The sequence below is a fragment of the Lolium perenne genome, chromosome 1 (assembly GCF_019359855.2).
Source record: "Lolium perenne isolate Kyuss_39 chromosome 1, Kyuss_2.0, whole genome shotgun sequence".
Lineage (NCBI taxonomy): Eukaryota > Viridiplantae > Streptophyta > Magnoliopsida > Poales > Poaceae > Lolium > Lolium perenne.
The window spans coordinates 26,497,302-26,510,556 of NC_067244.2; the positions used below are offsets into that span (position 1 = coordinate 26,497,302).

At 51.8% G+C, this 13,255-nt stretch overlaps 1 protein-coding gene across 3 annotated transcripts; it reads left to right on the forward strand.

Annotated features, from left to right (window-relative positions):
- The first annotated feature begins 1,212 nt into the window (after positions 1 to 1,212).
- Positions 1,213 to 6,140, forward strand: LOC127325747 (uncharacterized). Of its 3 annotated transcripts, none has more exons than XM_051352572.1 (2): positions 1,213 to 4,092; positions 5,281 to 6,140. In XM_051352572.1, exon 1 carries the CDS (start codon positions 1,423 to 1,425, stop codon positions 3,898 to 3,900), a length of 2,478 nt encoding a protein of 825 aa, XP_051208532.1. In that variant the 5' UTR covers positions 1,213 to 1,422; the 3' UTR covers positions 3,901 to 4,092; positions 5,281 to 6,140. The 3 variants fall into 3 exon arrangements, with proteins under 3 accessions (XP_051208532.1, XP_051208531.1, XP_051208530.1); XM_051352571.1 differs by having other exon boundaries at positions 5,334 to 6,140; XM_051352570.1 differs by lacking the exon at positions 5,281 to 6,140 and adding an exon at positions 4,964 to 5,274.
- Positions 6,141 to 13,255: the final 7,115 nt, after the last annotated feature.

Consider the following 13,255-nt stretch of genomic DNA (forward strand, 5'->3'; position numbering starts at 1 on the left):
GGAACCCGAACTCGCGGCCTGGACTGTATACGAGTTCGGGCCCCTGAAAAAATGCGCGGCCGCCCCGTATTAAAAGGGGCCGCGGAGGGGAATTCGAGTTCCAAACCTACTCCCCTCCGCCGCTTTCACTCCCTCCGCCGCCGCCTCACACGTATTCCGGCGAGCAATCGAGCAGGCCGCAGCCACCCCTCCACCCTCCTAAGCGGCGTTATGGCCACCTGTGGCGGCGGAGTAGGCCGCGGCGCGGGATTAGGCAGCGGGGACTCGCCACCGCGTCCCCCGTGTTCCGCACCGAGGAGGAGCGGCGGAAATGGAAGAGGTCGGAGGGCGCGCGCAAGCGCAGCGCCCGCCGGTGGACCAACTGGGGGCTCACGCCCCTAGGGAAGCTGGCGAGGTTCGGCAACGGCGGCGAGGGGTCTTCGTCCGCTCCGCTTCCCACTACTGTCGCTCCTGGAGAGGAGGCTGTTGTCGCGAGCGCGGTGCCGCTCCTTCGGCCGTGCAAGTCAGGGTGGTTGGGTGCTACGCCGCTGGTAGGCAAGGAGCCGGCCGAGGCGAGCGCGAGGTCTCGCTGGATGCAACATAGCGCTCGCCAAGGGGCAGTGACGGTGATGGCTAGTGCGCCAATTTCTCCTTCCTCCTGTGAGGAAACGAAGAACGCAAAGACGATTGACGCATGAATAATAGAGAAACAATAAGAGTAACAACCCGATATAGAGAAACAATTGGAGGATTATCCTCTTAATTATCTTATTTTTTATTGATCATCTTCTCATATTTTTTTTATGTTAAACAAGAAGTCAAAATCATTGATATGTTGATTCCAGAGCACAAGCAGTCAAGCACATGCACAAACAGAGCTTGGCTCTGGTGGTTAGGTCCCTTGTGGTGGAACCAGCCCACCCAGGTTCAAGTCCTAGACTTGACATGGGTGTTTGCATTACCTGGATTTATTCCAGGATTTAATCGGCGCTATGCTTTCAGTGGTAGGTGACGTGCCCGTCAACAGCGAGGCGCCAGTGGTGACTTCGTCAACCTCAAGATATGCCGGCTCAGTTCCTCGGAGGTGCTCATAGGGGTAGGGTGTGCGTGCGTGCGTTCATAGGGGTGTTTGTACGTGCGTGCTTGTGAGCGTCTGCGTTGTACTGTGTTCTCAAAAAAAAAAAAAACATCATTGTGCGCCAAAAAGAAAATAAACGAAAATGCTAAACTGAGCCTGTAAAGGGTCAACACAAAGCCCAAAATAACCTGCCAACACAGCGTCCAGCGGAAGTGAGCCTGGAGGAAAACATCGTCGCATCTTCTCGCCGGTAGGGAGCTCGCCGCGCCGGCCACCGCGGCCGCCGGGGGTGGATCCCTGACGCTGGACGCACCACCCCGCCTCGGGGGTGGGGCTGGGCTGCCCCGCCGCTGCAGATTACGCCGATGCCTCGGCTCTACTCCAGCACGCCGATGTCCCGCATCCGCCTCCGCCTCCGCCGCCGCTTGTCCTCCTCCTCCAACTCCACCTCGCTGGCCTCACCCTCCTGCTCTCCCCAGGCCGCCTTTGCTTCGGCCACAGAGCGCGTCCGGGCTGGCACGCTCAGCCCAGAAGACGCACACCACCTGTTCGATGAATTGCTACGGCAGGCCACTCCGGTTCCCGAGCGCTCTCTGGATAGCTTCCTCGCCGCCCTCTCCCGTGAGCCAGAATCTACAGCCTGCAGAGATGGCCCCGCCCTCGTCCTTTCCCTCTTCAACCGTGTCTGTCGAGCAGAAGCCGGCATGCGGGTGGCGCCGCCCACAATCTTCAGGTACGGCATCCTCATGAACTGCTGCTGCCGCACTCGCCGCCCGGAACTAGGGCTTGCCTTCTTCGGCCGCCTCCTAAGGACAGGCCTGAAGTCAAATGAGACCATCACCAGCACCCTCCTCAAGTGCCTCTGCTACGCAAAACGGACAGATGAGGCAGTGAACCTGTTGTTTCATCCGATGCCCGAGCTCAGCTGTGTGCATAATGCCTTCTCATACTCTATTGTCCTGAAGAGCTTATGCGACGAAAGGAGGAGCCAGCGAGCGCTTGACCTGCTGCAGATGATCGCAAAAGAAGGAGGTACCTGCTCCCTCAACGTTGTGGCATATAACACGGTCATCCATGGTTTCTTTAAGGAAGGAGAAGTAGGTAAGGCATGCAATCTGTTCCATGAAATGATGCAGCAAGGGATCGTGTCAGATGTGGTCACGTATAGCTCGGTTATTGATGCCCTGTGCAAGGCCAGAGCAATGGACAAGGCAGAGTTGTTCCTTCGGCAGATGGTTGACAACGGTGTTCAACCAAATGTAGTGACATATACTGCCATGATTCATGGATATACCACTTTGGGCCGGTGGAAGGAGGCAACTAAGATGTTCAGAGAAATGACAAGGCAGGGTCTTATACCAGATACTGTTACTTGGAACTCATTCATGGCCTCCCTTTGCAAGCATGGAAATACCAAAGAAGCTGCAGAAATTTTCTATTCCATGGCTGCCAAGGGCCAGCAGAAGCCAGATATCTTCTCATACTCTATTCTGCTTCACGGGTATGCCTCTGAAGAATCCTTTGTTGATATGATTAATCTCTTTAATTCAATGGCAAGCAATGGTATTGTAGCCAACTGCCATGTTTTTACAATATTAATTGATGCATACGCTAAATGCGGGATGATGGATGAAGCTATGCTCATATTTACCGAAATGCAAGGACAAGGAGTGAGTCCGGATGCCTGCACCTATTTATCTGTAATAGCTGCACTTTGTAGAATGGGTAGGCTGGATCATGCTATTGACAAATTCAATCAGATGATTGCTATGGGAGTACAGCCAAACGCAGCTATTTATAACTCCTTGATTCAGGGTTTTTGTTTGCATGGTGATTTGGTGAACGCAAAGGAGTTGGTTGCTGAAATGATGAAAAAAGGTATTCCTTGTCCCAACATTGTATTTTTCAGTTCAATAATGAACAGCCTATGCAAAGAAGGAAGGGTTATGGATGCACACAATATCTTGAACTTGGTTATAGACGTAGGTGAGAGGCCTAATGTTATTACATTTAGTTCACTGATTGATGGATACTGCTTAGTTGGCAAGATGGAGGAAGCATGCAGAGTACTTGATGCCATGATATCAGTTGGCATTGAGCCTGATGTTGTTACATATAGTACACTTGTTAATGGCTATATGAGAAGCGGGAATATAGATGATGCGTTAATTATGTTCAGCAAAATGTTGCATAAGAGAGTTAAACCTACTACTGTCACATATGACATCATACTGGATGGGTTATTTCGTGCTGGGCAAACTGTTGCTGCAAAGAAAAGGTTCCGTGAGATGATCGAAAGTGGAATAACAGTGCACATTTCCACATACAGTATAATCGTTGCAGGACTTTGTAGAAATAATTGTGCTGACGAAGCAATCACCATGTTCCAGAAATTACGTGCAATGAATGTGAAGTTCGATATTGCAATATTCAATACCATTCTCAATGCAATGTACAAGGTTCGGAGAAGAGAAGAAGCTAAAGACCTGTTTGCTGCAATTCCAGCCAGTGGGTTGGTACCTACTGCTTCTACTTTTGGAGTTATGATACAAAACCTTCTAAAAGAAGGATCAGTGGAAGAAGCTGACAATATGTTTTTATCAATGGAGGAGAGTGGTTGTGTTCCGAGCTCTCGCCTTTTAAATGATATCGTTAGACTATTATTGGAAAAAGGTGAGATAGTCAAGGCTGGAAATTATATGTCTAAAGTTGATGGCAAGAACATCTCACTTGAAGCTTCAACTACTTCGTTGTTGATTTCTCTATTTTCAAATAAAGGGAAATATCAAGAACAAATAAAACTTCTCCCTTCAATGTACCAATTTTTTGATGGAGTCAGTTGATGCACTGGAGCAGCAGATAAAAGTTTGGCGTGGTTACTAGATCCTTCTCAACAATGAGAACATGTGTTCTCTTCCGTCGGCTCACCATGATCGAGCTGGGTGGTAGTGCCACTGTGGTGTTCCTGTCTGGTGCATGGCTACAAGGCGCACACTCTATGGACATCGCCCCTTCACACTGTCTCCACACACAAGGTTTGAATCCAACCCATTCTCTTAGTGATATATGCGATGCTAGTTTCCCTAGACCTTTTCTTTTATATTCTTCTCTTGCTGTTTTCAGATCTTCATTTTGTTGTTTATTAGTTAGTTGTCTGTGCAATTCTACACCAGGTCATTTGTGCTAGTTATTGAACTAGATTCCCTGGTATATCTAATATGACACAATACTGAAAAGCTACATGTCAAGGTAACCTAAAAAACTTTGCATGGTACCACTGCCACTTTTTACTTGTTTTGGTTTCAATGGGGGATATAATGAAGTAATGCACTAAGATTGAGTTGTCTTTCCTAGAATTGGGCTTCTGTTTCTGCTAGCTATTGCATCGGCAACAGCTTGTTGACGATCCGAAGTGCTCTCATCTTTTACTGCTGCTACTACTTAATTAAGGGCCTTCAACCTGTTTCTCTTGAGCTAGAGTACTGCTAATGTAACAGCAGCGTCACTCATATATGGGCTAACAGAGGCTTCCTCCTATAGCTGTATAGCTGTAGGCACATTACTACAAGCTCACAGTCTGTCTCAAATCCCTGGGGTTTCACCTCTGAGAAGAAGGGTCTAGTTGCTCATAGTGCCTCCTCTTGTTCCTGATCATGAGCTTTGCCTGTTGATCAATCATGAATTTATCTTAAGTAAATAAAATCTAACTAAGCATTTTATTATGGCAAGTGAATCGTGTGCATTGCAAACAAAAGGTATGCACCCACTTAACCAAGATTTGACCATTTGATGCCCTAGTGGATCCATATCTCTTGATAGTTAGCCTGCCTGTTCTTATGTATTCTGGAGCACAGTACCCATTTTTGCCCATCGTTTGTGATGAGATGTTTCTCTTCTACCCAACAGGTATGAGCTTTGCTAGCTTGAAGTCCGAGAGTTTAGGGTTTTATTCTTCATCATGAAGGATGTAGCATAATAGATCTCCGTAGATGACTGGCTGGTTGACCTTCTCATGGTGGTATGCGCACCTTAGCGCTTTTGTGGGCTATCTTCATCATTATATGCCATTTGAGTGATTTTAATATCACAAGTGCTAACTATAGTGGCACCAAGTTCATCTTTTAAGTTATTTTTGCATCTTGTAACTAAATGGATGGCGTTGACCGTGTTAGAAAATGATGCTGTACTGTACCGTACTGATGCTGTCTGAATATCTTCCACAGTATTTTGAAGCTGAATGTGATGTGTTTGAATGCTGTCTGAATATCTTCCACAGCATCCTCCACAATTCGTACCAGATTCCACAAGGGTTCTCCAAACTGCGTTGAGACGGCGGGTTTCGCAATGGTGAACTCCCCTGGCTCCATCCTCCCAGACACTGTCTTCGAGCATGAATAGCGCGTCATATTTCACCACTGTATGGATCCTCAAAACCCTATTGCATGTCTGCTATTCACAAAACTGGTCCTGATGCCCACTAGGAAGTCTCTAACCCCTGTAACCGCAAACTAGAACTCTAGTCCTTGCAGGCACAATGCAGCAAGAGCTAGGGGTTGTGTTGAGCTGGTCACATTTCCTTCCATGCTGAATGATCCCTATGCCTGCTGGGAAATCTCCAACCCCTGTGCATGGCTGCTCCTACAAACTACTAGAACACTAGTCCTTGTGTGCACAATGGCAGCAAGAGCTAGGGGGCTGCATTCAGATTCCACCGTTTCTTTCCATCCATGCCGCCGAAGGGGATCCTGTATCCAAGCCAATGCACTCGTGTGAAGTACTCCCTCCGGTTCATAGTATCTAGACATATTTTAGTTCTAGATACATCCATATTGAATTCAATTAATATGAATCGGAGGGAGTAATAAACTTTATCAGGTAGGAGGAGCATTTTCTTTATGCCTCTGTGATTTTTGTTAGCGGCTTGTCTGGGCTACCCATCAGTGTGTTTGACCCGAGTGACGCACTTTTTTTTTTTTTTTGAAACTGACCCGAGTGACGCACTGGCTGTGAGCCATTGTCTGAACCTGGATCAAAACTGCGTGGTCATTGTTTGAACCCAGTGTTCCTAATTTTTCCCCAGCAATTTTAGCCCCGTGTCAGTTTAATCTGAATGTTAGCTTGACTGATGTGCTATTTTTGTTAGGGCATCTCCAGCGGGGCGACGCAAACGGACGTTTTTTGTCTGTTTGCGTCTGCGTGGACAAAAAACGCCCTCCAGCGGGGCGACGCAAAACGTTCGCAGTGTCCGTCCGTCCTGACGCAAACGTGGACCAAATATGCGCCAGGATTGCGTCTCTGCGGACGCGTCCGCGCGTCCGTTTGTGTCCGGTTGGGCTGCATGCAGCCCTCTCTCTCCTCCTTTAATCACGCATGCGCTTATTCCTAGCCACACAAACATAATCTTTCCCTCTCTCTCCTCTCTAATCACGCATGCGGTCAAATAAATGCGTCCCTGCCGCTGGAGAAGGGGCAGACGCATACGGACATGCGGACGTTTTTTATGTCCGTGCTCGACGCAAACGGATATAAATATGCGTCGCCCCGCTGGAGATGCCCTTAGGCTGGTGCCAATGCCTCACCTCACTATAGCCTGCCACGTCAGTTTTTTTCCTCACTCTCACCCCACTGTCACCCCACGGTGCCAGTGCACAGGCTATAGTGCCAGCTCTCACTTCTCTCTCCTCCACATCACCATTTCTTTTTCAGATTAAGTTATTTCACTCGATTTTTTGTAGACATTCAAAATAATGCAAGAAAATTATTTTATTCAACTAAAAATGTTACCGATTACATAATAATTAATTAAATTACATAATAAATAAAAATTCTACTCCTCTTCCTCTTCTTCCTGCTCCTCCTCCTCGTCGTCATCATCTTCCAGACCAAGCTCTTTTTCCACCATCTTGATGGCCTTCGCATGTTTGCGCTTTTCTCCTTCGTTCATGTCGTCGATTGATCGGTCTTTCATTTTGTTCCATTGCTTGAATAGCTTAGCCTTCACTAAACCCTTCATCATGTTCCTCATCGCGGAGGATTTACTTCCTACCTCACTGCTTGATGAGGAGTCCTTCCCCTTCCTCCTACCCTTACGTGCCGCGGCCTTGGCCCTATCGCGGCCCGTTGGACGCTCCTCCTCCGTCGTCGCCTCGCTAGAGCTGTACTCACCAGAAAGTCCTAGACGGCTTCTCTTGGAAGTGGACTCGGTTCCACTACCAGGACCATGTTGTCCTTTCCACTTCGCTTCATTGCGAACAGCTAGCCACCAGTGGTGCCGTCTGAACGGCTGAGTCACTCTTTTGTCATTCGCGTACCTCTCCATTGTCGCCTTCATGACCATATCATCGTCTGCTCCACTCTGACGTAATGCTGATTCTTGGATGTGGAATGCATTGAACAGGGACACCTCCTTGTTGTAGGCATTCCAATGATCCTTCAGCTGCTTCGAGGTCCGATGACGGGCAGGATCCGAGGTAGAGTTGAAGGTTGCAGCTATCTGACCCCAAAAACTAGTGCCGGTCTTGCAATTACCGGCAACAGAGTCCTTGGAGTTAAAAAGCCAAGCATTAACCTACCCCGAAATAGATATTGTTAGTGAAAAATCCAAGCAAGAACCAACCCCGAAATAAATATGTGATGGGTAAGTAAAGTACCAGTTTTTCCTCTTCCGCAACAGTCCAGTCAAGCCTCTTTGCACGCGGTGGTACGATTGTTTCCGCGGCATTGGACTCGGAGCTTGGAGCGGGAGCTTCAGAAGGTGGTGGGGGGTACGAACCATATGGCACGTATGGATACGGAGGTGGAGGGTATGAACCGTACGAAGGTGGTGTGTAAGGAGGTACAGTGCCACTCCCGCTACCTGTAGGTGGAGCATTTGGAGGTGGTTGGGGGTATGGATACGGAGGCGGAGGGTATGAACCATATGGCGCCGGAGGTGGAGCGTATGGCCCATATGGCCCCGGTTGTGGTGTGCCGGAGGAGTATAAAACTCGGGGAAGCGGCAAAGAACCGACATTGGTGCGACGATGTGTCGGAGAGACATCATCTAGGTGTATCGGTGACCCGTCGGCCCCCAATAGATCCGTGAACGAGGTCAAATCTGGTGGAGTCCAACCGGACATGGTGGAGAAGATTTGAGAGAGTGAAGGAGATGAAATGGGTGTGGAGTGAGTGAAACCATATGGGGGTATTTATAGGGGGTGGGGATGAAATTTTAGGGTTTTTTGGCTTTTTTTGGATTTTTTGAACCAGCAACGGCTACCCCAACGGCTAGCTGACGTGGACGAATGAGATCGCGCCACGTCAGCTAGCCGTTACGCCCTCTCGCCTCTCTCCCGCCCCGCGTCGCCTGCCTCTCGCCTCGCCAGCGCGCCGCCCCGCCTCTCGCCCGCCTATCGCCTCCCTCTCGCCCCCAGCGCGGGCGGTAGCCGGGCGGGAGCGGGCGATAGCGCCCGGCGCCAGCGCCGCCGCCCCGCGCTACCCTCTCGCCCCTCTCCCGCCTGCCTCTCGCCCCGCCTCGGGCGGTAGCGCCTCCACTACCGCCCCCAATGGCACCAGCCTTATGACAAAAGCAAATCAGGATAGCCGGTATCACATAATTTCTTCTTTATTTTCTGCAAAAAAAAAGCTGCATCCTGGGCACTGTGCCTTGGTTGATATACAAATGATTGTACTCCTACTACGGAGTACTTTTATTTGAGTCTGTTGTGATCCAGGGCATGTGAGAGACTGTAGGCACTCGCTGCCGTCCTTTTGGGCCTGCCTGCCGCTGCAGGAAAGGCACGTCGCGGCACTGCATCTGCAGCCGCCAGAATCAGACTAATGAATCCTCTGAGTACCAGTACTAAACGTCTAAACAGTAATCACGAGAGGACAAATGTCGGAGAGCGATCCTCGCTGAATCAAGTGTCCACACGCACATGAGCCAGTGAACCACGACCGACCAGACCATAATGAATCCGCCGGAAAGTCTCGCCGGCCGGGGGCTGCCTTGCCTTGCCGACGAGCTACTTAATAAAGGCCATCTGTGAAGAAGGTGTAGGTTGTGACCTGTCATGGCATGGAAGCTAGCTGATGGGCTCTCGAGGCGTGTCAGCAAGGTGAACATGCGATGTGAGGGTCTAACGGTAATCTGCAATATTAAGGCGTGGACCTACGTACCTGCCACCACCAGCTCAAGTTTTGGTGCAGATAACGCGATCTGATGAGCTTAGCGTTCACGTAGCTATTAGGCCGGTGCCAGCGCAGGCGGTAGCGGAGGCGGTAGCGGCGGCGACGGGGCGGGAGAGGGGCGGGAGGCGGCCGGGACTGGAGCGGCGGGCGCTGGCTGGCTCGCCCGGCGGTAGCGCCCGCTACCGCCCGGCTGTCGCCCGCGTTGGCGGCGAGATGGAGGCGGGAGCGGGGCGGGAGGCGGGGCGGCGCGTTGGCGACGCGGGCGAGAGGAGGGGCGAGAGGTAGAAGAAGAGACCTGGTCGGTTTTTTTTCTTTTTTTCTTTTTTTCTTTCCTTCTTTTATTCTTTAAATGTCAGTTTTTATTTTATTTTCTTTCCTTCTTTTATTTTCTTTCCTTTTTTTACTCTTTCAGTTCAAAATACAAACACAAGTACACACTTGTCATATAGGCTATTTAGAAAAACAAGAAACATAATTTGTATTTTTATTAATTATTATGTAATCGGTAACATTTTTAGTTGAATAATTTCTTGCATTATTTTGAATGTCTAAACAAAATCGAGTGAAATAACTTAATGTGGAAAAGAAATGGTGATGTGGAGGAGAGAGAAGTGAGAGTGGGGACTATAGCCCATGCATTGGCAAGGTGGTGTGAGAGTGGGGTGAGAGTGGGGTGAGAGTGAGAGAAAAGCTGACGTGGCGGGGCGGGAGTCGGGCGGTGCATTGGCACCAGCCTTACCACTCCAGATTGTTTATTGAACTTTTAACTTTGCCTTCTGAAACTTTCGACGATGGGAATGTATATGTTGTGAATTTTGGAACTTAGACATTGACCCCTCAACTAACAAGGGAAGAGCGGGGGCATGCACAACGGCCATCGCACATGACCATGAGGAGAAAAGAGAGGAAGGATGTGTCAAGGTCTCAAGGTCTCGTGTTCTTTCTACTTGTGCAAAATCACTGCCACTCCATCGAAACTTGGCGGTGTAAAGAGCATATGACCAAGTTTTAACATCTTTTCTGAAGAAAGAAACGACGGGCAGATGTTGACGCTGGTAGATTGATCTCCCTCTTTTTTTGGGTGAGATTGCGAGAGGAGGAAAAGACAACAACTTTCGGCTCTAGCCCCTAGGCCTTCTTTGCGGCCTCCTATTTTACATACATCCATGATTTAGCTATCACCACTCTCGTTCTCATCTGTTCTCATCGTCCGCGCTGGACGGATCGACGCTCTACGGCCCTGGAGCGAGAGGGCATGCGCCCCTCTCTGACGACAACTTGTTGGGTGCGGTGCGATGATGCTCGGTGGTTTCACAAGAAGGCGTGGTGGCATCTCTAATTATTAGTCTTGGGGTGCTTATTCAGGGTGTGTCTACTCTTAATAATTTGTTTTGCTTATCTTTTTTTCGAATTTTCAAGGGGGGGGGGGGGGGGGGGGAATGAATCCCCACCTGAATATATTCCAAAGTTGCCTATGAGGCTTTTCAGCCTCTACAAGATAGGTTCAAATGAACAGAATACACGGGGGTTACAGAGAGGAGAAGAAAAAGAAAACACACACACGCCAACAAAACACAAGAACAGGGAGAAGGAAAGGCCACCCCGCAAAACCTTGGGGGACGGTTGATAGAAGAGAAGACTCATCGCGACCCAAGCTCGGTGGTCACAAGGAAGAGCCTGACTGACACGGCGGAGGGACCCAACAACGGCACTGCACCATCGACGTAATCGAAGGGCGGCGCGCATCCGAGACCACACTACGCACCGACACCACCTGTGTCGAGGGTGTGGCCGAAAGGTCGCGCGTAGCCGAGACGACGCCACGATGCCTGTGTGCCGCCGGATGGAGCCGAAGGGCATGGAGCACCCACACCGCACGCAGGGGTCACCGCCGTAGTCGAAAGACAAAGCACCACCGAGGGCAACCCCAACCCCCCTGGGTCCGATATACCCGAAGGGTAGGCTAGCCGAGAGCACGCACATAGACCACCTACGCCGAAAATGCCATAGAGCTCCGACAAGAACCCGAAACCGGAGTCTAACAACCGGCAAAAGAAGCCACCACCACCACTGCCACGGCTCACCTCACATCGGAGAAGAGACCGCACCCATGGCCGCCATCTGCATCACCACGGGGCACATCAGAACAGACGGAAGCAACGTCCACTGCCACTGACGGCAAGACAGAGGGGCTCAACACCCAGCCGCGACGGCTCCCAGGGTGGGGAGCGTGTCACCACCATGGCCGCCATCTGTGAAGCCATGGCATCCGCCAGCCCCAGCGGTCAACCCGCTGCAGGATGATGGCTGAGTAAAGAGGTGGACGACCCTCGCAGCCAGAGGTCCCCGCCCATCCCCGGCCGCCCCCCACGTGGGGAGCGAGCCGCCTTCATGGCTGCCATCTGCAAGCCGAGAAGATGCCAGCCTCCGCGGAGACGCCGCAACAGGCTGATGGACGAGACGGGGAGAGGAGGGACGACGCCGACACCCGCCAGCCATCACCAAGCTTCGGAGCAAACGGCCCCGAGCACCTCCACACAGCCACCACCACCGACAAGGGACCAGCTGCCGCCACACGCCGCTCGCAGAGAGAGGCGCCCCAGCTGGCCCATGCGGGGCCAGATCGAGCCCGCCAACCCGCCGAGCTCGGGAGCCAGGTCCCGCCCTGCTGCCGCCCCCTGGAGCCGCCAGGACCGCAACCGCCGCCGCTGGTCGCCACGCTGTCGCCGCAGCAACAGCGGCCGCCGCGCCCAGCCCGCGCGACGCCCTGGCCTGGCGATTTCGGCCCGCGCCGATCTCACCACGCGCGGGGGAGGAGAGGCCCCGCCGCCGCCCACGACCAGCCTTTGGCCGGCGTCGCCTTCCGGGCGGCGGCGAGGGAAGGAGGGGGTTGGGTGGGGACGAGAGGGGCGGCGGTGCGGGGGTCCTCTCCTGTCGCCCGCGGGAGCGACGAGGAGAGGGGCGCGGTTGATCCGCTTTGTAAGCGAGTTCTTTCATCACTTTGCATCATTTTGACTGTCTGGTTTTACTTATAAAGCGGTGCGAAAGTTTGTTTTGGGGTGTGATATATGTGACTGCTGCCCTATGTGTGTGAAATCGCTCCAAGCGCGTTGATGAATTTGGCGGTGCAAAGCATGACCAAGATTCAAGATGTTTTCTGATACTCGTATACTGCTCTCATTCCCCCCCCCCCTCCACCGCTCTCGCCTCACTACAGTAGTTGATAGGAGTTTCTCTCCTGCCGGGCCGCTCCGATGCCCTCTCCACCGGAATAGCCGGCCGGAGTAGGGAAGGAGCTGGCGCCAGAGTAGATAGTGGTAGTGGTAGGTTTAGGGTTTGGTCCTATATGGCGTATGGCGTCTATGCCAGGAGGGAGGCGGCGGATCTTCTCAGCCAGATCCGGCGTCGCACCATCATCCTCAGCTGCTCCAAGGTGCTCCGGCGGTCGGAGCCGAGGTTGTGGCGGCGGAGGAGAGTGGAGATCTCCATAAATAAGGTTGATTCGGCGGGATCTGTTGGTCAAGACCGAAGCTGCAACCTCTTCTCCCTGATCTGCCATGGTGGCGTGATTGGGGAGGAGATGTGGCTTCATGTCGGCTGCCCACGGGATCTGCAGCAGGGGAGCGTTGCTTCTCATCGGAGGTCTCTTACGGCGACTCTCTCGCCTTTCTTCATGGCCGAAAGGCGGCCCCTCCAACCTCGGGTGATGGCGTCTTGCCGTCACTTCCAGGTCTTCATCTGGAGGTACCCTACGGCGCCACTGTCGCCGTTCAACATGGCCGAAGGGCGGCCCCTCCAACCTCGAGCGACGGCGTACGACCGTCACCTCCTGGACTCAATCAACCTCCGGCGGAGGTTTACTGGTTGTGCTGTTGTTAGCTCCCACCTACATGCCCCAAGTGGTCGCGTCCCCGGCGGCATGCAGGTTGACGACGGCGAGCCTTGCTGTGGTGGAGAAGGAGCTGGGCCCGATTGCTTTTTCTGTTTATTTCTTAGGGTCCTTTGTGCAAATAGTCAGGGTCAGATTGT

What these genes read in the sequence shown, in the direction of transcription:
- LOC127325747 (XM_051352572.1), top strand. Translation starts at nt 1,423, where the DNA reads ATGCCTCGGCTCTACTCCAGCACGCCGATGTCCCGCATCCGCCTCCGC.